General features: G+C 36.3%; 1 protein-coding gene across 23 annotated transcripts in view; it reads right to left on the bottom strand.

The window, feature by feature from the left end:
- RIMS2 (regulating synaptic membrane exocytosis 2) overlaps positions 1-25,437 on the bottom strand; it is a 357,229-nt gene that overhangs the window by 261,140 nt on the left and 70,652 nt on the right. For 22 of the 23 annotated variants that reach the window (XM_054708317.1, XM_028155990.2, XM_054708319.1 and 19 more), the window contains one exon: positions 12,595-12,905. In XM_054708317.1, coding sequence (XP_054564292.1) covers positions 12,595-12,905 — 311 coding nt within the window. Of the gene's footprint in view, positions 1-3,830; positions 3,858-11,195; positions 11,211-12,594; positions 12,906-25,437 lie in introns of all 23 variants that reach the window. The other variant, XM_028155994.2, reaches the window with a different exon arrangement.

Raw genomic sequence — 25,437 nt, 5'->3', positions numbered from 1 at the left:
GGGAGCGCTGCTCAGCCAGAAGCCCAGAAGCTCAGAAGCCGGGCTCATGGCTGGCGAGCGCAGTCGGTGGCAGGAGCTTCTCCTGCCTCCATGGCAGCGCTAAGGCTGTCAGTGGGACATTCCCCGCCCCGCCCCCCTCAACAGAGGGCTCCATGTTAAACAATGGTACCCTAGCACATTTAGAATAGGATAGTAGCTCCTTCGTTTTGCAGAAAGGAAGTAAGATGCATTTTTCGGTCCAGGTGGCTGGTGATGGAGTTAGAATGAGCATGCACATCTCCTTCCTCTCAGGCCAGTACTCCTTACATAATACCACCACGTCTTTGACATTCAGCAACTCCTTATGGATGCTCTCATTTAAAATGCAAACTAACTTTACAGTTTGTAAGTGTCCCAGAATGTAAAAGAGAAAGTATGCTGTGAAAACACAAATGAGAAGGTCAATGTAGACTTTGGAAATAAACATAATTTCCAAATCCCATATATGTTGAGAGAATAAACACTGGATCAAAATATATCTAGGGGAAATACTAAAATGAGAAAGATCAAACTTTTATAATCCTCCCTACTCATATGACTCTGATTCTTATTAAGCAAAGTCAACCAGAAAGAAACAGGTTTCTTACTACTTTCCAGACAAGGATTTTAATCATGCCTCAAAACTTTTAATCATGTCAAATAATTTAGATAAATGAATTTCAGATATATATCACAGAAGTTATTTTACATCACAACAATTTTGAGGCCATATATTCCATAGCCTTACCGTCTTAGTTGTATGAAAAATACAAACTTTTTCTGAGAGATATAACTAAAATTTGTCCATCTTGTTCTATCAACACAAATCAGTTCTCATGCACAGAAAAAGGAGACTATGAGGAACATTAAAGAGATTGGATAAATAGAAATTTCAAGAAGAATTTGAAAATATTACTGAGGAAAAATAAGTTGAAAACCAGTATCTAAGAAACAAACAAAAAAAACTGCTTGGGTGAAATTATAATAAAAAAAAGAGAACTGAAAAGAAAAAAGTGGCAGGGGATTGCATCAGTAGAGAGGGGGAGAGTACCCTTAAGTTTAATTTTCCAGTTCAAGCACTGTGTAATTAGGTAAGCACAGTGAGAACTGTTCCACCAATAACCTTCAAACCAACCTTGAAAGATCTTTGCAGGCAAAATGCTGCAAATCACACCTTACAACTTCCAACTGTGTCCGATAAAACATGTGGGTATATGTCACAGAAATAAAAATACTTCATTAGAGGTAGCAACAATGTTTATTCTCTACACCATTTATTTTTGCTGCTTTTTTTTTTAATTGGAGAAGCCTTGGATTACTAAAGAAATCCGCATGACTCTATATTAATGTTCCTAACAAAAATTGTTATATATTGAGCTATCTTGAGATATCTGAAACTAAGTCATTCTTCAAGATTTCTAGTGATAAAAGAGATCACACAATATTAAAATAAAAACAAGAGAAAGACCCACTACTACCATTACCAAGTGATGCATACATATAGACACACATAAAAATGAGTATATATCACTAAAAATAAAATGGGACAATTTCTATAAATGTCTTACAAATTAAAAAAAATACATTTAAAAAACTCCTCTTGAGTTTTAAATCAAATCTCTCAATGGCTACAGCACCTTTGTAGGCAAATGCTACTGTCAAAAGATGCCAGGATCATTTCAAGAAAAACCTTGTCCCAATCCACTACCTGTTCAACATTTTGCCACCTATTTCTCCTAGAAACCAAAGTTAGTAAAGATCGTTTGCTCACCATGACAAGCAGAGGAAATAAACCACATGGACAAACTCAAGGGCATACCCAGAAATCAAGGGGAAAAAAAAGCAAGGAAGCTGAGAGTTCCATATAGATTAGTCTGTCTTATATAATCCTGCCCATATACAACTAAATACTCTATTGGTGATGGAAAAAGAGACTACTAAAAATTTCTAATCTGGCAATTGTAAAAACAATGCAGTCTAGTGACCTCAGAGAGGTCACTAGAATCTGCAAGGTCAAACCTATATTCATAATAACACAAAATGCTCCTTGCCTTTTGAACTCTTATTCTCTCATGGGTATACAGCCGAGTTTTCCAGAAGTTACATCATGCATGCTATCCCAAGAAACTGAATACAGGAGATAAAAGAATCCAGCTGTCTTCCACTAGATCATACATTAAAGGGATTTGCAGAAGAAAGTAGAAAATGCCAATTTTCTCACTAAGTTTTCCTTTCCTTTTTGAAATATGTTCTATTAGTTTCCTCTTCCTGCAAAGCAAGTCACCACAATCTTGATGGCTTAAAAATAAATAAATAAATACAAATACCACTTTTTAATCTTACAGCTTGTGTAGTCCAAGCATGGTTTAAAGGATATAACCAAGGTGTCGGCCAGGCCACATTTTTTTCCAAACTCAAGTGATTGTTGGCAGAATTCAGTTCCTTCTGGCTCTAAGACTGAGGTCCCGTTTACCTGCTGGCTGTCAGCCAGGAATGTTCTCGGCTCCTAGAAATGCCCCCGCAGTTTCCTGCAATATGGTTCGTTCACAGACCTTCCCAACATGGTAGCTTACTTCTTCAAAGCCAGCAGAAGCCTCTCCTGCTTCCGACTAAGACATAGACTCACACAATGTAATGCAATCACAGAAGTGACTGTCACATCATCTACTAGCTAGAAGCAAGTCAGAGGTTCCAGACACACTTGAGGTAAGAGTAAAACTCATTGCAGGTCAACACAGAATTGTACCCACTCGATAGGATCAGTTAAAATGCTCTGGGTTTATTGTTGTTTTGAAATTAATTAAGATATGTTTTCATTCTTTTCCTGTTTTTATTTCTAATGTTGTAAATATCCATAAACATTATCCATGTAAACAAAATCTCTATGTGGTCCTCAATCATTTTTAAGATTGCAAACTGGTCCCAAGACCAAAAAGTTTGAGAACCACTGCTCTAATCTCAGCTGCCTTTCGTATTTGCTTCTTATATTTGACACATGCTAAAAGGTAAGTACTTTACTTTCTGCAAGTAGGGTTCTCATTTTTAAAACAAATAAGCAGTAGTCATGACTCCCTGTATAAAGTGAAATTTAAAACTGAACAAATTATTCAAGTTATTCAGCTTTCCATAACATTTAGCTTGAAATTTCAAACTATAATCATTTATATTTGTAAATGTTTAACTATTCCCCACCCAATCCCATACTTTCACAACTTCGGGGAATGGCAGGAGCTATATTCTTAAGTAGATAAAAATAGGAGGGTGCTATGCAAAGCTAGGTCAGGGAGTGCTTATCTATAGTAACAGGCAGAAAGGCAGAGACTACAAGCACAGATGCTACAGTGCAAATGCGTATAAAGGACTTCTAAGGCTCCACCATGACAAACCATTAATTCATGTTATTATGGATTGATAAATTTAGATGCCTAAATCCTTGGACAATTAAAGTTATCAAATAAGAAAATGTAACTTTATCTGCATTTGAAGCTTTGATTCCGACTCGCTGTTTTTTAATTCTAGTGAGATATGCTAAACCTTACATGAGCCTTAAAAAGACTATTCTTGCTCGTTAAGCTCCAGTACTCAACAAGACAAATCCAGTGTCTGGTCTCTTTGAGGTTCCAAACGGCACTTCCCAACTGCTTCATCCCAGGCCTGTCCTACCCCATCAGCTATAAAAGATGAAAATATGCAGTGAACAAAATGCAAGTAGGCATTTACCTCAAATCAGTTTCATTTCTTACCACTTTATTCACTTTACTAAAAAATCTAAAACACGGTTTCTACACTCACCAACCCTCACCCTTGCCCACCTCAGTATGACAGTCCAATTTTGTAGCCTTGCCCATGACATCCTTGACCAATATCAGAACTGCTTCACCTGGTATATATCGGGAGAGCCAAACGGTAAGAGGAGAGGTGGGTGAGAGACCCTAAAAGTCAGTCTGTAACATTAATATTGACATAAAAGTCAGACTAGAAGCAATATACTCCCAGAGTCCACTGTACAGACTCACACATACACTTCTGCTACCAATAAATCTGTAAGATCAGTGGGAAAGGATTAGATGAACATATATGCTAATATTAGTTAATAACCTGTTATAATTAATTAAATTTTATACTTTTAATGTATGAATGACTTGAGTTATCCAAGATGCACATTAGTGTTGGAATAAATTAGGGAGTCTCAAAAATAGTAATTTCAGTGTTAACCAATGATTTTATCAGCAAAAGCTTAAAAAAGAATGCAGCTGGCTAGCAAAACCACTACCACTTGGCTAACAAATTACCCCATCTTACTGTGTTTCTAGTTTCACTTTCCTTCTAATGTTACTACTAAATTATAATTATTAATACCAAAGCACAACTATATATAGTTTTATAAGGGAATATATGACACTCAAAAGAAGCTTGTTAAAAAAAAATAATTTATAGACGCTTTCAAGAAATAGTAGTAAATAGAGTCTCAGTCAGTCAAATAACACTATTAGGAGAATGGATATTGGGTTATAATATTTGAAGTATGACTGAAAAGCAACTAATGCAGGTCTTCAAATAACCTCCTTTCATTCAGTTCCTTTCACTCAACATTGTTTCACTATAGCATTGAGGAGATGCTGTAGGAACCTAACTCTTTTTTATCTCAACTAGTCTATGGTAAAACTGGTTTCATTATGTTTTGTTTCCCTTAAAGTTGTAGAACCTACTGACAACATTAAGAGAGGACTTACTGTACTTCAAGTGATCAATATATTAAAGTCATACTCTAAAAGAATTAACTCCCTTAGATTTTGAATAAGAAAGACAAACCAAGAGTACAGCAGACCAAAAGGTGAAACTTCTACATATCAGGCAAAGGAAAATAACTATGATCAAATGTCTCCACATGAAAAGTAAAAAGTCACCAAATCCAGACAGAGACACAGAGGAATGGTCACTGAAATTATTTCAAAGATACAGGCAGATGATATAAAGGTGAGTTGAAATTGAAAGAAAATATAGTTCTAAGATCATGTATGGACAGTGCAAAAGGTTAAACTGGAAAGAAGTATTCTATCAAACTATCTCATTCTGTCTCTAGTATGTTAAACAGAAGATAGAGCCCAGCTGGTGTGGCTCCGTGGTTGAGCACTGACCTATGAACCAGGAGATCAGAGTCTAATGCCTGGTCAGGGCACATGCCTGGGTTGCAGGCTCAATCCCCAGTAGGGGGTGTGAAGGAGGCAGCCAATCAATAATTCTCTCTCATCATTGATGTTTCTATCTCTCTCTGCCGCTCCCTTCCTCTCTGAAATAACTAAAAATATATTTTAAAAAAAAAAAAACCTCCCCCAAACTACCCTACTTGGTTCCATATATTTCTAAGTTATATTTTGCTATGTTAGTTTAATAGTTATGTTTATATAATTACATCATTAATCCTGACTTATCAGGTTATAAATTCTTATGACACAGAACATCTTCTATTGTCTTTGTACTTCTCTATATAAACTACTATTATTATATTACTATGTTACTATATTACTATATTATAAAGTATACACTCAACAAATATTGTAGGCTAAGTAACCAGAAGTAATATTTTCTGCAATATAGTTCCATAGAGAACTTTCCATAAGTCTAAGAATTACTATGCAGTAATTTCAGTAGATATCACATAGAAATCGTCCAAGAGAGTCAAATGTGTGCTCGTAATAATTATGCTGGGGGTGGTGAACACACAATACAATAAGCAGGTGTACTATATAGAACTGTACACCTGAAACTTGTATAATTTTATTAACCAATGTCACCCCAATAAATTCAATAAAAAATAAAAAATTTTTAAATAAATTAAAAAAAATAAACTAAATAATTATGCTGGGACAACAGGTATAAGCCAGGACTTGGCCCTGACAAACTGCAATAGAGGTCAGTCTACCCAATAGATTGCAGAAAATAGAAAACAGCAAGGTATCAAATCAAATTCTTTGAAGTCAGACTAAAGTATGATGGGTCAAAGCAAAGAGGCATAAAAGAATTTCTTTTGAAAAATGTTAAAGCACTTAAAATGCCCATCATCACTGCGGATGTCTAAAAAACAGCAGAACTCTAGAGATAAATCTTATATGTAACAACCAATAATTTAGTTCTCTTAATCTAGGAGGCAGAGAAAAATACTGTATTGGATTCTATAAATAAACTCAATTGTTGTAAACACAGCACAGTTGTAATAGGTAAAAGATAAGGGAAAGACCTGGTTATCTAATTGTCAGTTCGGTGATTCAATTTATTTCAACTCATATTCAATGAGCACTCATGGACACGGACAACAGTGTGGGGACTGCCGAAAAGGAGGGTGTGGGGGAAGGTGGCAGCGGGTGTAGGGAAGATTAATGGCGATGGGAAGAGATTGGATGTGGGATGTGAATACACAATACAATGTACAGGTGATGTGTCGTGTATTTGTGCACCTGAAACTTGTGAGATTTTGTTAACCAGGGTCACCCCAATAAATTCAATAAAAAGGAAAAAAAAACGTTCAATGAATACCTACTATTTCTAGAACCTAAACTAAGAATGTACGGAAACAAAGATGTAAAGGACAGTGTGCCCTCCAGTTGTTCAAAATTTAGTAAGAGGAGAAGAAACATTGACAACAAGTATACGAAAAGGGCAGACAGTGGTAAATGCTGAAATATATAAATATAAATAAAGGAATTATATTCATAAAGGAATCCTTTATAAGCAAAAAATATAATTATTGCTGGAAAATAAGCCTCATGTAAGTAAAATTTAGGATCCGCCGGCATGGCACCGTGGTTGAGCATCAACCTATGAACCTGGAGGTCATGATTCGATTCCCGGTCAGGACACATGCCTGGGTTGCGGGCTCGATCCCCAGTAGGGGCCATGCAGGAGGCAGCTGATCAGTGATGGGAAGGCCTCAAAAGTGAGCAAATAAATGACTTCAGCATATCTATAATTAAAATCATAATTCTGGAAACAACATAGAATATGAAGAAAAACAAATAAACTGGGAAGCAGGAAGCCGGAAAGAAAGCTAGACGTGGTTAATGCATAAACAGGGCAGTGACAATATCCACATTAAAAAGGAAGGGTGGAATACAAGAGATATAATAGAGATGGAACTGACCAAAAACTTAATTAAATACTAACTGAATATGAAAATCAAGAGGAAGAGGATTAGAAAATAAATACCTAAGTATCTTAATTTAGGAAGCAGAACAACTGATGTTACAATCAGCAAGGCTAGGGAATGACAAAGAAGCCGCTAAATAAATAGGAATAAATAGGTACTTCGACTCAGAATATTTTCATTTTGAAGTATTTTTTGGGGGGAGGTGAGACTGAACACCTCCAGATGTAAATATAAGTCTGGTACATGGAGATCTCGGAATCAGAGATAAACAATTGAGAATATATATCATATTTCAAGAGGAAAAGCAATGTTACACAATAAGTCCTGTTTTTCACAATCTCAAGTATCAACTTAATTCACTTACTGGTCTATAACCACCTCTGCAATTATATAATCACAGAATTGAATTTCTGCTTTTAGGGTGCAACTTCGCCATCTGGTGGCAAAAATAATGAATACAGGTTTATATATAATCATCATTTCAAAAGTTGAAAGGACCCCTTGTCATTTGACTGACAGTGCAGTTTCCAACAATGTATTATGGGGAAAGGGTATTTCATTCTCCCTTTCTATCATAATTACTATTTCTCTTTTCCTTTTCACTCTGGCCACTAATATATTCAAGCTATAAAACTAGAAGTATTGTTAAAAACAAATCTTCCCACTCACCAGGGTCTTCCCACTTCTTCAAAATGTACTCATTGCATAATCCAATACATACCACATGTAGAATGCAGTTAAATAACTATGAAATTAAATGTATTAGTAAAGTTCATGTTGCCAAATTTCTTGCTTTCAACTAATGGTTGAGTTTGCTTAAGTAACGGAAATGGGATTTTTGAAACTAGACATAAGCTTTGAACAGATTGGTCAAAAGAACAATACAGAATATCTATAAATATACCCTAACATATAATAATCAATATACATGATAAAAAATGGCATCTCAAATCAGTAGGAAGAAAAGATTGCTCACTCAATAAATATGGTGGAACAAGGGCTAAGCATGTGTAACTATAATAAATGGGAAGTAGGTAAGTAGTTTATAATAATTAAAGCATCCTATATACTAAAGAGCTAATATGCTAATTAGACCCAACAGCCGAACGACCTTCCAGACGAACCTTCCGGACGAAGCCGGGGCTGCGAGACCCAGCTGAGGCTGCGAGGGGCTGCGAGGGCACAAATTTCATGCGACGGGCCTCTAGTATTTAAATAAGTAGATACTTAGGCATTTACTATCTATCACAATAAAGGAGCCAGATGCTTGCAGCTACATGAATGTATTCAACCTGCCACCAGGTAGCTGGTTCCACCTCTGTCCCCCACTAAATAAATGTGGCAGGACAGTAGACTCAAATGTGGAATTATGCTGCCTCTAAGAACCACAAAATTTCACTGTGTAATGCCTCTCAGGGGTAGTGCTACAGAGGTCAACTGCCACTAAGCTATGAAAGGCCAGGGGTGTTTCCCTCGCTAATGGATTTCGAGATGCCTTTGTGCCTTGCTCCGAGTCTGCACTAGCAGTACTGACATCACTTAGAAGCTAGTTAGAAATACAGACTGTCGGGTCCTCCCTCAGACCTACCAAATTCAAATCTATATTTTAACCAGATCGCCAGGTTATGCATGTAATTTAAAGGCTAAGAAACCACGAGGCAGTCATGGTAGACATTGTAAGGGTAAGCAAATTGCACATTAAAAAAATGGTTATTTCAAAATTATTTTGAAATAAAAAAAAACACTTGAAAATATCTAACAATATTTTGCATTTAAGTTGATAATAAACATTTGCCATTTTTATGAATAAATGAACTAAGTAAATATTCATTAACTCAAAGCTAAGGTCTTGGGTCAAGTTGGTATTTATTAACTTAATTAATTTTAACAGTCTATGAGGAAAGCACCTGTAGAACTAAAAAGTCAGAAATAGGTCAAAACTACTGTAGCAGGTAGTTAAAAATTAAAATAAAGCTCCTTAAAATTAGGAAACAACATACTTTTCTATTTCTCAATCATAGTTCTAGGTCCATAAAGATTTAAATTTAATTGAACCAAAGCTTCTCTTTTTGAGGGCACTAAAATGGTTTTTGAACGGTACTGAAGAAACAAATTAGTGGTAATACTTTAAAATGGAGTTATATTCCTTATCAGTAGCTCCATTTCACTGTTCAACTTAAATACCCCTAGAAGACCCATTCTGGTAAGAAGGAAGGGAGAGAAATGAAGACGAAAAGAGAGGGAGGAAGGGAGGGATGTGGAGAGAGGAGGGGAGGAGGCAGAGAGGAGGAGGAGGAAGGAGGGGAATAAGTAAACAGGCTTCACTGAAACGATTTAAACAGTAACACAAAAAAACTGAGTAAAGAAAGGAGAAGTTTCAACAGCGTTAAAGTAACTACTGCCCAGCCAGTGTGGCTCAGCTGATTGAGCATAGACTCATGCACCAGCAGGTCGCTAGTTAGATTCCAGGCCAGGGCACATGCCCGGGTTGCAGGATCGATTGCCAGTGTGGGGCATGTAGGAGGTAGCCAAGGAATGATTCTCTCTCATCATTGATGTTTCTATCTCTCTCTCCCTCTCCCTTCCTCTCCTTCTAAAATCAATAAAAAACTTATTTTAAAATAATAATAAATAAAATAAATAACTACTTACTCTCTAAGGCAGGAGGTGGCAACCTTTTCTGGAAAGAGTCAGAGAGTAAATATTTTAGGTTATGAGAGCTATATGGCCTCGTATAACTAATACTCAACTCTGGAGTTGTAGCTGAGTCTATGTAGCCATAGACAATAAGTAAATAAATAGTTGTGGCTGTGTTCCAATAAAACTTTATTTACAGAAACACAGGGGGCAAGCCAGGTAGAGCCCCAGGAACATAGTTTGTAGACCCCCCCTGCTCCAGGGGAAAGAATTCAAAGGGTTTATGCCTAATAAACTACTATAGAATCTGCATTTAAAAAATAATAAAACAAATGCTCTTTTTGTTTATAGTAAGGGGACTGAATTATTCTGAAAGAAAAACTATCTTCCAAAAGTTTATATAAATTATAACCAATTCCATTTTCTAGGCATAACTTCCAAATTCGATAATAAACTCTAACTTCTTCCCTGACTAGAAGTATTTCTTATAAACAAGCGGAGCTATTGGTTTGGTTTATGTGAGCTTCAGAAAGAAAAAAACATGGCCCAGCTGGTGTGGCTCAGTGGTTGAGCATCGACCTATGAACCAGGAGGTCACGGTTGGATTCCCCGTCAGGGCACATGCCCAGGTTGCAGGCTTCATCCCCAGTGTGGGGCATGCAGGAGGCAGCCAATCAATGATTCTCTCTCATCATTGATGTTTCTAACCCTCTCTCCCTTCCTCTCTGAAATCAATAAAAATATATTTAGAAAAAGAAAGGAAGGACATAATTATAGAATACATTGAGTCATTAAAGTATGCTTCTATTAGTAATGGCAGCCAGGGGCAGTAGACAAAAAGAAAAAAAAGTAACTACATCTTGCTTCCCCACAATGGGTCGAATTGTACTGTTTATTCAGGCTAGTACTGTGTCAAAGAAACAAGCATTAACAGATAATATTGGAGGATATATGTTTGTTCTTAATACCACATTCTTCAAAGATTGGTGATATATTTCTAGTGTCCTACAATGATGAATTAATTACTCAAAAATTTGTTTGACTTATTTTTAACATCCACAATTTCCTAATGATACGCATTCTAAAGCTTTAAAAAATATTATGTGACCCAGTATTTTAGTATTTCCTTTTATTCTTCCTAAACCTACCTTTTTTAACCTCCAAAGGAGACGATCTAGTGTAGCTATCTATTTTGAAGAATGAGCCAATGTTATCTATTTTATTAAGTCATTCATTTAAAATCCTACCTCCATTGGTTAACATCATTTTCTTCATCTAAGCTCATATACCTTGGCCATTATGGCTGCCACTTTACAGATACTGCTACTGTCCCAACCAACACTGCTTCATCATTCACCATTCACTACAGATAAACCTGTTATTATATTTGTAATACTCGCTTGAATGCTTTCTCTGGCAACAGAAACATGCTTGGCCAGAGAGTTAACAAGCCCTGCCTCCCTCCCCAGGAACAGACCTAGGCCAATAACAATAGAGAATTGTAGATAAATAACCCAGCCTCCTGGCCCATCATGTGGAATAACTCTGGGGTCGTGATACCCTGTCTCCTAGAAGTCCCAGTAAGACTGAGGCACAATCGCCAAAAGTGGTAATCTGCTCTCAAATGCACCCAGTATTGTGTTCTTTCTCTTCATTGGATTATTTTCCACTCCCCTACAGGTGGTTTCTGACATTACCCCCCAAATAAACTATCTGCCCTCAAACCTTTGTGTGCTTAAGTTCTCAATCTCAGATGATCTTCCTACCTTGAAATTCTTAGGTTCCTGAGATTCTGCACTGAGATGTGTTCATAGTACTCCAGCCATGAAATCACCATGGCCTTTTCCGAAGATAGAATTACATTGTCTGTTTTACTTTTGCAAAAAAAAAAAAAAAAAAAAACAAAAACTGGTGCATCATCATTTTGTTATTCTTCCAAGACATTAGCAACACATCTGTGTGACGGCTTGAGGCACCATCCAAAGGGACTCCCACTTATCTTTTCTGTTTTAACACTGTTCAGAACCCACCACCCTAGAAGTACAATTCAGATTTGTTTTTCCACAAATGCATGACTTCCTATTTGTTCACCCAGAAACGTACCTGCCGTTTCTGAAAAATACATACGGTATAAACCGGATTTTCCTTTAAATTTTTAATTCGAAATAGAAATATGGACTATAAAAATAATCTTCCCTTGCAAATCTTTTCATTCTTCTCCTTCCAAAGGTAGGAAATATAAGAACCATAAACACTATTTTTAAAAGTCTAACACTTTTGTCAAGGAAAAGGCCATAAAATTGAGCCAAAATAGTAATAACAGAGTTAGGCCATGGATACATCAAATTCATAAAACCCTTTTATCTGTATTTACCTGCTTGGAAAACCACCTCATCCTTCAGCCCAGGGTAGAGCCTTTAGAAGTAATGTTAACCTTCCCCATTCTCTTCCCCACTTCCAGCCGGTCCTATCGATCCAGCCTCTTCTTCATTCTCATTGCTCTTATCCCAGTTTCTCCCCTCTGACAATAACCTCCTATCTAAGTTCCCTGTTTTATTTCACTTCTTTTTCTGGAAAAACTGATAACCTAACACTCCCTCATCAAACCTCACATTGTTCAAACCTGTCATGGCTGAAGTCCTAAACATCACTTTCATCATTTATACAAAACATATGGACACATTGACATTACATTTCGACAACTGGTTGCCTAAACATTTCATGTATTTTTATTTCTGTTTGAAATAAAGATCAAAAATAATGATGTTTACCTAAAGATGAAGCAAAATGTTTACCTGTCTGACGCTATGTCACTGGCAATTTGGTGCTTCACTCCTGACCCATTTTTAATAGAATCCTGTCTTGTGAGCCCATGAGATCGACTTTTCTCCACGGCAGGTACAGATAAGTCACCTGAGGGTCCTTGGAACTGGGCCTGCTCGTGCAGTTTTGCCTTCTTCTCCTGAGGCGCCTCCTCATTCCGCAGTCCTCGGAGAGCCTTTTGATCAGGTTGCTGTGGGGTATTAGGTCCACTATTATAGAACCAGGCTCCTGACTTAGTGAGGATTTCTTGTTGTTTTCGGCACAAATTGCATACCCACATAACCTGCACATGAATACAGAGGGAAAAGAAATTAGTGTTTCCAAAAGTTATAAACAAACAAAAAGACAATTCAACAAAAAAAGTCTATGGTGATTCTTCCTGAAGTTAAAATGTAATCCAGATTAATAGCTGCCATTAGTTAAATCACACGTCCTTTCTTTAAAGTTTGCCAGAATAATTATATTATATATAATAGATAATGGTTACTGGCAGCAGAAACACCAAACAAATTAATAGTTGTTTATTGTAGTCTTTATTTTTTATTTAAATTAGGAGCACAGTGCAGTATATAGAAAATGGATTTTGAGGCTCCACAGATTTGGGTTTAAATACAAACTCAAATATTAGAAACTTTGCAAACTTCAACAAGGTATTCATATCAACTAAATATTCATATCGATAAAAGTTGTTTCTTAACTGATAAAATATGGATCTAAGGATGATAATACTAACTTTCCTGTGTGGTTTTGAGGATTGAAGATTAAAAATAATTTATATAAAATGTACAGATGATGTATCATAGAATGTACACTTGAAACCTATATAATTTTATTAACCAATGTCATCACAATAAAGTTAAGAAAATAAAAAATAAATGTCTAACACAATGCCTAATATATGTTGGACTTTCAGTAGATTACTATATTAGTATATTAAGTTAATCTTCTATCACCAATTATATTATAGGCTTCCTAAGGAGGTTTTATTTCTTTTAAGTAGCTCCTAATCTATCTATATATATAAAAGCCAAGTGACTGGAATGACCAGAATGACCAGTCACTATGAAGTACACTGTGGCCAGCTAACTGGCCCGACTGGGGGTGGGGCCAGCTGGCCAACCTCCCTTGGCCCCTCCCCCTGGCTGGCCAGGCTCTGATCAGCCCTGACTAGGGCAGGCCAACCAGACCCCACCCATGCACGAATTCGTGCACTGGGCCTCTAGTAGCTAAATAAAGCTAGGAACATTGTTGATCTTCAATAAAAACCTATTAATTGTTCATAGTTTCTAGTCGGGCACTTTTTAGGTGCACAGTTCAACAGTGTTAAACACATTCACACTGTTATGAAACAGATTTCCAAAACTTGTTCAGTTTGTAACACTCAAAATCTATACTGTTTTACAGCATATCTCCTTTTCTCCCAAACCCAATACCCTAATAACCACCATTCTACACTTGATTTTTTGATATAGATATGTTTTTCAGATTCCAGGAACCCAGGAATATCATAAATAACATCTGTGCGACCAGAAAATCTTCACCCTCCTCTGAAAAATAATTTTCAATTAATCAGAAAAAAATAAAATCACATGTTCATAAAATAAAAGGTGAGTTCATATTTCAAGTGAGTGACTCTGATGCTTTATTTATGTCAAATACTTAATCTTACACAACTCTCCATATTGCTAAACATTTCCTTATGATTTAAATAAATTATGATAATATAATCATTAAAAGAAAAATTCAACATAGTATTTTCAACTGATACAAGGATATTTTTGTAAAATACCATTTAAATTTTTTGTTTAATTGCCCATTATTCCAGTTCATATTGTTTGTGTAATTCCATATTACACAACATTGTATTTAATCACTTTTATTATTTTGTTCTCTCTTGAATTGTATATACATTTCTTTTTTTCCCATACTAAAACTTAAAGCTCATTGCAGGCAAGATTAATATCATCTTATGCATAATAAGACCTATAAATCATAGCACAGTAAGACCTTCTATAATTACTAACTTGAATTTATGTGAAGTCCTTCTGGTGGGTACATAATTAAATGTTTGATGCTATTACATTAAGATTTATGTTTCTTAGATACTTGAAAGAATTAGTCATCAATAATGTCAATGTATTTGACTATTTTATTTTTTGTAACTAAATAAGAAAGTGTTTTACAGGATAATACTAAAATATTGCTCAATTTTTTTAAAAATACCTCATAGTTCAGATTTCTTTTGGTTTTAATACACATGAAATAAAAATATATCTAACCCATTAATGGTTTCAAAACACAAATTTCAACCAAAATCTTCAGCCTTTCAATGCCATCTTGTGACAAATTTAGGTACTGCAGATCTTTTTTAAAAGTGAAAGGTACATTAAATATAGAGCCACAAAATAATGTTCAAATAAATTAGGTTTGGATTTCAACTTTTCTGTTTATTTTAAACAATTACTATTCATGATACAGTGATAATCCATGCTACATGATTCCGTGATATGAATTTATCTAGAATAAGTAACACTCAATATTCAAGAATAACAACCTTTCCTGCCTGGTAATTGACAATGAAAAAGAAATGATGAAAGTTTGGGAGGCAGAAAATTAGCCAATCATGATCATCTGCAGAAACAACCTATTGCTGTTTTATTATTTATCACAAGGTAAGCAGGTAACTTCACCTCTTCTAGAGCAGATTCTCAAAGAATATCCCTGGAACAGCAGCATCAGTATCACCTGGGAACTCATGAGATGTGCAAATCTACTGAATCAGAAATTTTGGGTGGGACCCAGAAATATGTTTTGGTTTTTGTTTCCTTATTTGTTTGTTTGTTGTAGGTTTGGGAGGGGGCTTGCCAAATCCTACAGGTAATTCTGATGCTTGATGAAGTTAGAGAACCACTGGTTAGGGCAGAGATTCCCAGCTCAGTGTAAAATGAGTTACAAGTGTGTTCCTCAGAGTAGCTAAATAGGCCAATGGAGGTCATGATCGGCTTTGCCAATTTACCTCAATGTGAACTAGGTAAATCTATTCCTGTGTAGTCAAAATGAGAATAAGACCTGGAGATGCTATGAGCTTTGTTTTCCTCATCTGTTAACACCCAACGGATAGTAATCCTGTATAATAAAAGCCTAGGTGGTGTCGCGCAAGGGCATTGTCACAAGATGGCTGTCGCAACGTTATCACAAGATGGCCGCCACAAGATGGCCAGTAGGGGAGGGCAGTTGGGGGCAAGCAGGCCAGCAGGGGAGGGCAGTTAGGGGCAAATAGGCCTGCAGGGGAGGGCAGTTAGGGGCAACCATGCCGGCAGGGGACGGCAGTTGGGGGTGACCAAGCCTGTAGGGGAGGGCAGTTGGGGGTGATTAGGCCAGCAGGGGAGCGGTTAGGGGGCGATCTGGCTGGCATGCAGAAGCGGTTAGAGGCAGACGGGCAGGCAGGCAGGTGAGCGGTTAGGTGCTGGCCGTCCCAGATTGTGAGAAGGATGTCCAACTGCTGGTTTAGGGATTGGACCTAAACTGGCAGTCGGACATCCCTCAAGGGGTCCCAGATTGGAGAGGGTGCAGGCCGGGTTGAGGGACACCCCCCTCCCCCTGTGCACGAATTTCGTGCACCGGGCCTCTAGTGTAAAATAAATTAGTATAAGGCATGATATATGGTTCGTATTAAAGGCTCTCTACGTATTAATACTTACTCTTCCCATATGCTCTGGGCTATCCATATTGGGTGCTCTTTTTCTCATATCACCAATTACCTTTATTTTCTTCTTTCCTATCTCCTCCCACTCTTGGATTAATAGTTTGTTCATCTTTAAAGCTCAGGAAGCCTAAATCTACCCCAAGCAGTACAAGGGACTGACACTTTCACTTGAAGCCCTTATACACACAGCAACTTAACTTATAAATCAACGATACTGAACTATGTCTCACAAACACAAGCACATACACATGCTATGAGATGACTTTTCACTAACTGGCTATGAAATAATGAATGCCTATCAGAGGTAAATTATGTGTCAACGGAACAAAATTTAACTTATGTGGGAATAAAATAGCAGGAGTTTTATTAGTGGAACTCTTTATTTACCCAATTAAATTAACCACCAAATACATCTTATGATGAGTGTTGTAAAAAATGTCACTAATATATTAATTTGCAATATCACTCAATATCAAGATGGAGGCAAGATCCCAGCTCACTACTGAAGACCTTGGTCCTGGATTGGACAACCCAGACACTGCATGAAGGCAATCACAAAAAAGTTAATAAGAAAAGGATACACGCTCAGAGGTAAAGGAAGGGGGAGAGAGAGAAGAGAAAAAAAACTACAGCAAAAATTTTTTAAAAACTTCCCATAAAAAAAAAAAAGGTGGGGGGGGAAGGGGAGGGGGAGAGAGAGTCTAGATAGTTTCACATTTGACTTCTACCAAACACTGAAAGAACAAATAATTTCAAACGTATTCAACTAATCTGCGGGCGGGGTGTAACCTAGAGGCGGGGGAGGAAAGTTCCCCAACCCAATTTATAAGACTGGAAAGATCTTAATGGCAAAATCAGAAAAAGGCAGTGAATTCATTTCCTATGGCTGAAGTAACAAAATTACCACAAACTGATGGTTTAAAACAACAGAAATGTATTCTCTAACAGCTACGGAGACCAGAAGTCCCAATGTGAATTCAGTATCCCTGAGCCAAAATCAAGGTGTCCACAGGGCCACACTCCCTCAGGAGGTTCTAGGGAAAATCAGTTGCTTGCCTCTTCCAGCCATCAGCTTCTGGTGGCTACCTCTGTTCCCTGGCTTGTGGCAGCATCAATCCAAACTTCAAAAAAAGCATCTTCAAATTTCTCCATGTTACATCTTCATATCACCTTCTCCTGTGCATGCGTGTGTGCGTGAGTGCGTGCGTGTGTGTGTGTGTGTGTGTGTGTGTGTGTGTGTGTGTAAAATCTCCCTCTGTCACCCTCTTACAAGGATACAAATAATTACAGTTAGGGCCCCCCCCCCCCCAGATAATCTCCCCATCTTAAGATCCTTAATAAATTACATCTGCAAGAATGCTTTTTCCCCTCCCTCCATATAAGATTACTCACAGGTTCAGGGATTAGGACATAGATATTTTTTGAGGGGCCATTTTCAGCCTCCCATAGACAATATAAAAGTAGAATTATAAGCCAACAGCACATATAGAAATGGATGCATAGATCTTAAAATCTTAACAAATTAAATCCTACATTTCAAATATACAGTGTCCCCCCCAAAAAATATACACACTTTGAATCATGATTCATTCCAATGGGTTAAATCTGAAAGGAAAGAAACATCAATTGAGCTATCAGCTACTGAAGTGTGTATACATTTTTGGGGGACACCGTATATGAGAAAGAAATGAACAAAAGAAAAAACCTATCATGACAAAGGGAAGATTGCAACAAATGCAAAAATAGTTTAATATTGGAAAACATATTAATGTAATTCACCACATTAATAGATTAAAATAGAAAATGTGATCATATCAATAGTACAGAAAAAGTATTCAAGCATTCATAAAATGCAAGATTCATTCATGTGAAAATGAAATCTAGCAAACAAGAAACAGAAAAGTAAGGCTTAGGCCTGATAAAGGGTACCTACAAAAATTCTATATCCTATTTTATACTTAAGAATAAAAGGGAAGAGCCTGTTGTTTAAAGTCAGGAACAAAGAAAAATAAAATAAAGTCAGGAGTGAATTAAGAATCCCCTGTATCACCACTTCTATTCAACATTGTCCTGGAGACACTGGCTTAGTAAATATCCCACGTGAGACAAGAAAAAAGGTAAAACTGTCCATCCTTATCTTAATACCACTTGATAATGATAGAAAATCCAAAAATAAAAATCTACAAATATTAAAAGTTATTTTCGTAGATCAAAAATAAACAGACTAGCCCGGCCAGTGTGGCTCAGTTGGTTGAGCTCAGTCCCAAGCACCAGGAGGTCGCAGATTCAATTCCTGGTCAGGGACACATGCCCAGATTGCAGGCTCAGTCCCCAATAGGGGACATGCAAGAGGCAGCCAATAGATGTTTATCTCTCATTGATGTTTCCCTCTCTCCCTCTCCCTCTCCCTCTCCCTTCCTCTCTCTCCCTCTCCCTCTCCCTCTCCATCTCCCTGCCTTCCTCTCTCTGAAATCAATTTTTTTAATTTTAAAAGTAAATAAATCAATAGGCTGAAATAAACAGCATTTCTGTACACCACTAATAACCAACTACAAGTATGTAATTAAAAAATTTAAATATCTGTTACCAAGAAGCATAATATACAAGCGTCTAAAAGAAGACTAACATAAGTGGAAAGATATACTCTCTTGGGATGAGAAGACAAAATACCACAAGAACATCAGTCTGCCCAAATTAAATCTATAAAGTTCAATACGATTTTAATCAAAAATCTGAATACTTTTTTTCAAGGAATTTATCAAGCTAATTCTAAAATGAATAGGAAAGAGCCAAGATAAGAAAAAGAACTCTAGATTAAATTCTGAAGAGAGATAACAATTTGAGGTGGACTTGCTCTACTTACTATAAAGTGGCAGAAATTAAGATATTGTGGTATTAGCAGGGAGATGGTAAATGGAACATGGAGCATTAAGAAAGGTTCTAGATACAGACTCTTGCATATGTCAGTGTTAACATTACAAATCAGTGGAGAAAAATGCACTGTTGAATTAATATAACTGAGACAAATGGTTTTCCATGCTGGGTGGGGAAAGGGGAGGGAGATTCACACCTCACACCACATAAAAAATCCATACCAAATGTATTAAACACTAAAACATGAAAGTCAAAACTATGAATCTTTTAGAACAAATGTCAGGCAAATTTTCTGAAGTCAGAAAAACAAAAGATTTCTTAACTCGAATATAAAAAGCACAAAGTACATAAAAAGATAAATTCTACTGTATCAAGATGTTTAAACATTTGAACAGTACAATAGTAAGAGAGAATAAATAAAATGAAAAAGAGAAAACAGTCTGGGAGAGATTTTATTGGAATGTTTACAATTAACAAAGAATATGCATTCAGAATATATGCAGGACTAGCATATTTCGATAAGAAAAAACAAGCATCACAGTAGAGTAATAGGTCAAAGAATGACTATACAATTCCACTGAGAAACCCAAATGGACAACAAACAAATAAAAAGGTGCTTAACGTCATCAGTCAAGAAAATGCAAATTTAAAACAGTGAGTTACTCTTCACACCCATCTGTTTGGCAACATTTTAAGTCTGACAATACCAAGCATTAGAGAGGAAGTAAAGGAACCAATACAAATATTCCTCTCAGGATTGTAAATTATTTTCAACCAGTTTGGAGAGCCATTCCCCAATATCCAGTGAAACTAGAAATGGCTACCTAAATATCCTCTGACCCAGAAACCTTAGAGAAATTCTCACGTAGGCACAAGAAGAATGAACAGGTATATTTACTGAGTACCACGTCCCTTAGAAAACCAATTTAGATAACTTAAATCAACATGAAAATGAAGGAACTATAGCATATTCATGCAGAAGAATTATATCCAGCAGTAATGAATAAAAGATATTTAGCTAAATCTTAATTTTGAGATAATTCTCAAAATATAAAGAAGTTTCAGAAAAATAAATACAGTGTATTCTATAATATAAAGTCAAAAGTTCTTACAAAATAATACTATATATGGTTTAGCAGCATATGTGTGTGAAGTTAAACTGCACAAATAAAAAAGTGTGGAATGATAAGTATTAAAGGTAATTGCTGTATCTCTAAAAAATATGGAAAAGTTTTAAGACTTGTATAACTGGTTGGTGTTATCCTCTAAATGTCTTGATATATTTTAAATATTTCCAAATGAACAAGAGGGAAAAGAAAAAGGGGGAGGAGATTAGAATATATAACTAGGAATGCTAGACTAGTGACCAATGAAGGTTAATTAGACTAGTAAAATATTTGCTGATACTCATAATTATACTGAAAGTTAATGTATATTTAAGATAAACATATTAGTTAACTGAGAAGTAATGAGTGAATTTTCATACAAATATAATTTTTAAAATACAATATAGCATGCAAGGGAGGGGGGGGCAGGTTTATGAAGAGGTGTGTGTACAGTAGCCAGGCAATCATATCAAAGGTAACCAGTTATCTGTACATATTTTGTAGTGCTGGTTTTATTTTCCTTTTCATCAAAGCATGTGATATTTTATAAACTTCCTGTTCTCAATTAAATTTTATCAAAAAAAACTAAAGTGGCTGCCAAAGTAAATCCATCATGGAAAAGAATTTAACTGTATAGGGTTATTATCAGTATAAGGAATTCATAATAAATATTTGGCTTTTAAAATCTTATTTTAATTCACAATTGCATTTTAAGTTTAAGTGTCTCTAAGTGATTTTTAAAGAAAAGACAACTTTTAAGGCAGTAGGTCTATCCAGCAAGATTAAGGAATGTGAACATTTCTGCAGTTACCACATTTGCCCACTAGTGTGTGCTCTAGTACTTTGGTCAAACTGGGCCCAAAGGCTTTGTATTTTGTACCACTTTGTTAATCCACTTTTTTCCCTAAAAATAAATTAAATTTCAGTTAAAACTATAAGTTTAATAAAATCTTAAAATGAGTTGAAAGAGTATCATTATTCACATTACAAAATGTGATGATATTAATTAGAATAATTAATTTCCATTGCATATTAATTGATTAAAGATTCAATATATACATACTATCACTTAACAGTTTTCTTTTTCATCATTTAAAAGAACTTAAAGTTTATGATGTATAAATTACAGAACTACAAAATAATTTAAATAAATTGAAAGTAAAATTAAGCAAGTTCAATTTTTCTTAAAATAGAAAGCATATTCACCTAGAAGATTTCATTTAAAATGAAAAGCATATTCACCAGGTCGGTTTGGCTCATCAGTTAGAGCTTCGGCCCGACCAAAGGGTCAGGGGTTCAATTCTACCCACGGGCATGTACCTCGGTTGCAGGTTCATCCTGGCCCCTGCTGGGGCATGTGTGGGAGGCAACCAATTGATGTGTCTCTCTTAAGTCGATGTTTCACTCTCTCTCCCTCTCTCTCTCTATCCCCCTTATCTCCCTCCTTTCCCTAACTCTCTATTCCTAAAGAGGACATCTTATAAAAAAACAAAAGCCAGAACATAATTACATGACAGTAAACAGGTGGTAAAGAAGATAATGCTTTATCCAAATTGAAGAGAATTGGAAGTGTAAAACTAGAAGCAACACAGAGGAAATACTACCAAAAATATGGAGCTATGGAAATCACTAGAACACTCCTAGGAAAGAGGAATTTTAAGGAAGGGGTATTTTTTCAGAGAAAGGGTTCTAAGTATAGAGTTTCATTTACCTGTTTCTCTGATTCTCGTTAGTAATTATTTAAAACGTTAAGGTTAATGGACAAGACTATTTGGAATCTTCCATGGTTTCTTGCAAGTAAATTTTCAGAAGCCATGGACTTCCTTTTGCAAATTGTTCTTCTTGCTCCTGTAACTACTAAAAGGCAATAACACCACTAACCATATACAGTAGTCTGACCTACTTTAAAGCAGGTTCAATGTAGAACAAGTCCAACTTGGCCCACCCAAGGGAGACTCACTATTCTACAAGAGTAAACTATCACGCTATCACATCATAAAATTAAAAGCACCGCATTTATCAAAGCTTCAGAGAATTTGTATTTTATTCATCTCAAGCTAAACATGACCAAAACTGAACTCCAGTCCTTCACCTTAAAACTGCGCATCCAGCCTTACTCGTAAGCAGTTAAGGGCAGCTCTCCAACTTCCCAGGTTGCCTCGGGCCAAACATCATGGAATAATCTTTTTCTCCGATAATCCCACATATATTCATTCCACCAGAACTTTTTTTTTTTTTTTTGGTTCTACTTTAAAAAATATATTCACCGAGATGACATCTCACCACCTCCACCACAAACTACCCTGGCCTAAGTCACCATCATCACCTGCCTAACTTACTGCAACAACCTGGTAGGTGGTCTCCCAGGCTCCATCCTCTCTCATTCTCATTAATCTGTCGCAACAAAGCAGTGACAACAGACCTTTTGAAGTGTCTTAAAATGTAAGCCGCATCATGTCACTTTTTTGGTCAGAACCTTGAATGCTCCCCATTTTGCTCAGAATAAAAGCCAAGGTCCTTACAATGACCCCGAAGGTCCTCTGCAATCTTACGCTACCCTGTTTCTCACCCTCGTGACCCACTTACTCTGCTCCAGCCACACTGACTTCCTTGCTCTTCTTCCAACAGGCGCAGCCTGCTCCTAACACAGGACCTCTGTATCCGCTATTGCCTCAACCTGGACGGCTTTGACCCTAAATATCTGCAATGCTAACTCCCTCAGCTTTCAGGTCGTAGTTCAACTGTCACTTTTCAAGGCCATTTAAACTAACACCACTCAAAATTAAGTATTTTAATTTTCCCCAGGACACTTACACCTTCTATTATTTATTTATCTCATTTGTTATGTGCATCTCTTCATTAGAATATGTCTACTTTAGTTCTCTGCTATATTCCAAGTGCCTAGAAAAGACCAAGTTGTGTCCAAGGAATGAGTGAATTAATATAGTAACCATTAACAATAAGTATATTACAATGAATAATCATTACATGAATCTGTTTGCTTAGCAAATTTCTACAACCCAGATACCATAAGTTTCATAAAATTATATCTAAAAGAGTAACCTTTTAAGAACTTTCCAAATTCAAATATTACTATAAAATATATTTTTCTGATAAAAATACTTACTTAAAATTCAAAAATGCTGAAATAAATTATTTTAAGTTTGTTTTATATACACTAAAATTGCTTAAAGATTTAAATGAAAGTAAAATAGTATAGCGTATCTCAGAGGTTTCCAAACTGGTTCAATAAAGTTTCTACTTGTGATGTATCCTAATTGATTTTAGAATCTTACTAGGTCTTTCATGGGGGCGGAGGGACCCACATTTTTGTGTGTTTTAGAGGTGATAAGTATGTTGCTGCTGCCACTGCTACTAACAACAACAATAAACAGCATTTTTTAGTTCCTCCTGTTACAGGCATGCTTCTTAATTCTTGTGTATTTTATCTCTTTTAATCTACACTAAATTCCTCTCAGTTTATAAAGGAGGAAACTGATGACAGAGGTTAAGTCACATAGACAAGGTCTTCAGCTGAAAAGCAAGGTAGCCAGAATTCAAACCTCAGTCTTTTATAACCAAGGGACATAAAGTTTTTCATATAAACTCTGTCTTAAGCCTCATGCAGCAGATGATTTTGGTACTCAGTGTCAAATCTCCTTGGCTCACATCTGATTTCAGCCATAGCTGTGCTGGACAGTGGTAGCAACAACTGAACCCAAAAGAACTTCACACCCACTAGAATGGATGTCTTTTTTTTTTTTTTTTTTAAGGAAAATAACAAGTGTTAGCAAGGATGTGACATCCTGTAACACTTGTACACTGATGATCGATATATCACATGGTACAATCGCTGTGGAAAAGTTTGACAGTGCCTCAAAAACTTAAACATACAATTACTATATAACCCAGCAATTCCACTACTAAGAAATACCCAAGATAACTATTCATATGGGCAACTTTCAGTGCATTCCTAGTGAACACTAACTTTTAATTATTGATGTCTCTGATTTTTCCACATCACAATGCATTCTAATATGACGCTATTAAGTTAAAATTAGCCTCACTTGGTGCCATCTGCACCTAAATAAGCATACCCTCAATCCCAAGCAGCACAATGTGCTGGCTTTCTAAAAGGGCACACGTACCGCTCAGCAAATTCTCTCGTGATAAACCCCTAAAAATAAATTCCACACAGAAGCCAGCTCCCAGGGCCCGCCCTGCCTAGCAGACACCCGTCCCTGAGGAGTCACTGCAAGCCCAGGTCAGTTCCTCTGGCCATGGCTAGAGCTAACCGAGAGCTATTCTTAGAAACCCAGTCTGGTCAGCCACCAGGTTAATGACACTCAGACAGGCTCTTAGATAATCCGGATCCAGGGAGTCTGCTGCAATAAAGCCCTGGAAGGTTCCAGACACGAGCACACCTTTATCGTCTATGAACATTTTAATCTAGTCCCACCATCCAATAAAACAGAACATCCCTCCCAGAAGGGGTCAGCGGGAGGAAAAAGGGGGCATAGGTAATACTTTCAACAATAAAGATTTAATTTTTAAAAAAAAACACATTAAAAAAGGAACAGATCCTAAGGTATATGATTATGGCACTTAAAGACCTTGTCTGCTATATAAATAAATAGACTCTGAGCCAGGAGGCTTAAGGAAAAAATATTATATTTTGTTAGTGGAGACAACCAGTCCCTGAGACACAGATAAAGAAAACCTTTGGAATGCACAGAGGAGAGAGGAATAGATAATAAAGACATGATTGTTACATTCTCTAACTAAACGGTTCGTCTTAATTTCTAATTTCTCATAATACTAAATGATAGGACCGAAATTGGAAAACTGATGTTAAGAGAGGAAGAATCACCTGGTCTGATGCAGCCAGTTTTATCTAGGCTCATTTGATATGCAAGACACAAGTTTAAAATTTTTAAATAATGTTGAAGCTTAAATCAAAGTAACCAATTTAACACCTTCCCACTTCAACTTTGGTTTTATGATGTTGTTATTACAAATATTAAAATAATAAACTCACTTTATTTTTTTTATTATTATTTCACCTGCTCATGTTGGGTTGAGGGCAGGGAAAATTTAGCTAATATCAAAGAATGTCTATTTCATTCAAT

Source organism: Eptesicus fuscus, chromosome 19 (genome assembly GCF_027574615.1).
Source record: "Eptesicus fuscus isolate TK198812 chromosome 19, DD_ASM_mEF_20220401, whole genome shotgun sequence".
NCBI classification, from domain to species: Eukaryota; Metazoa; Chordata; class Mammalia; order Chiroptera; family Vespertilionidae; genus Eptesicus; species Eptesicus fuscus.
This window is presented reverse-complemented; position numbering and strand designations above follow the sequence as displayed.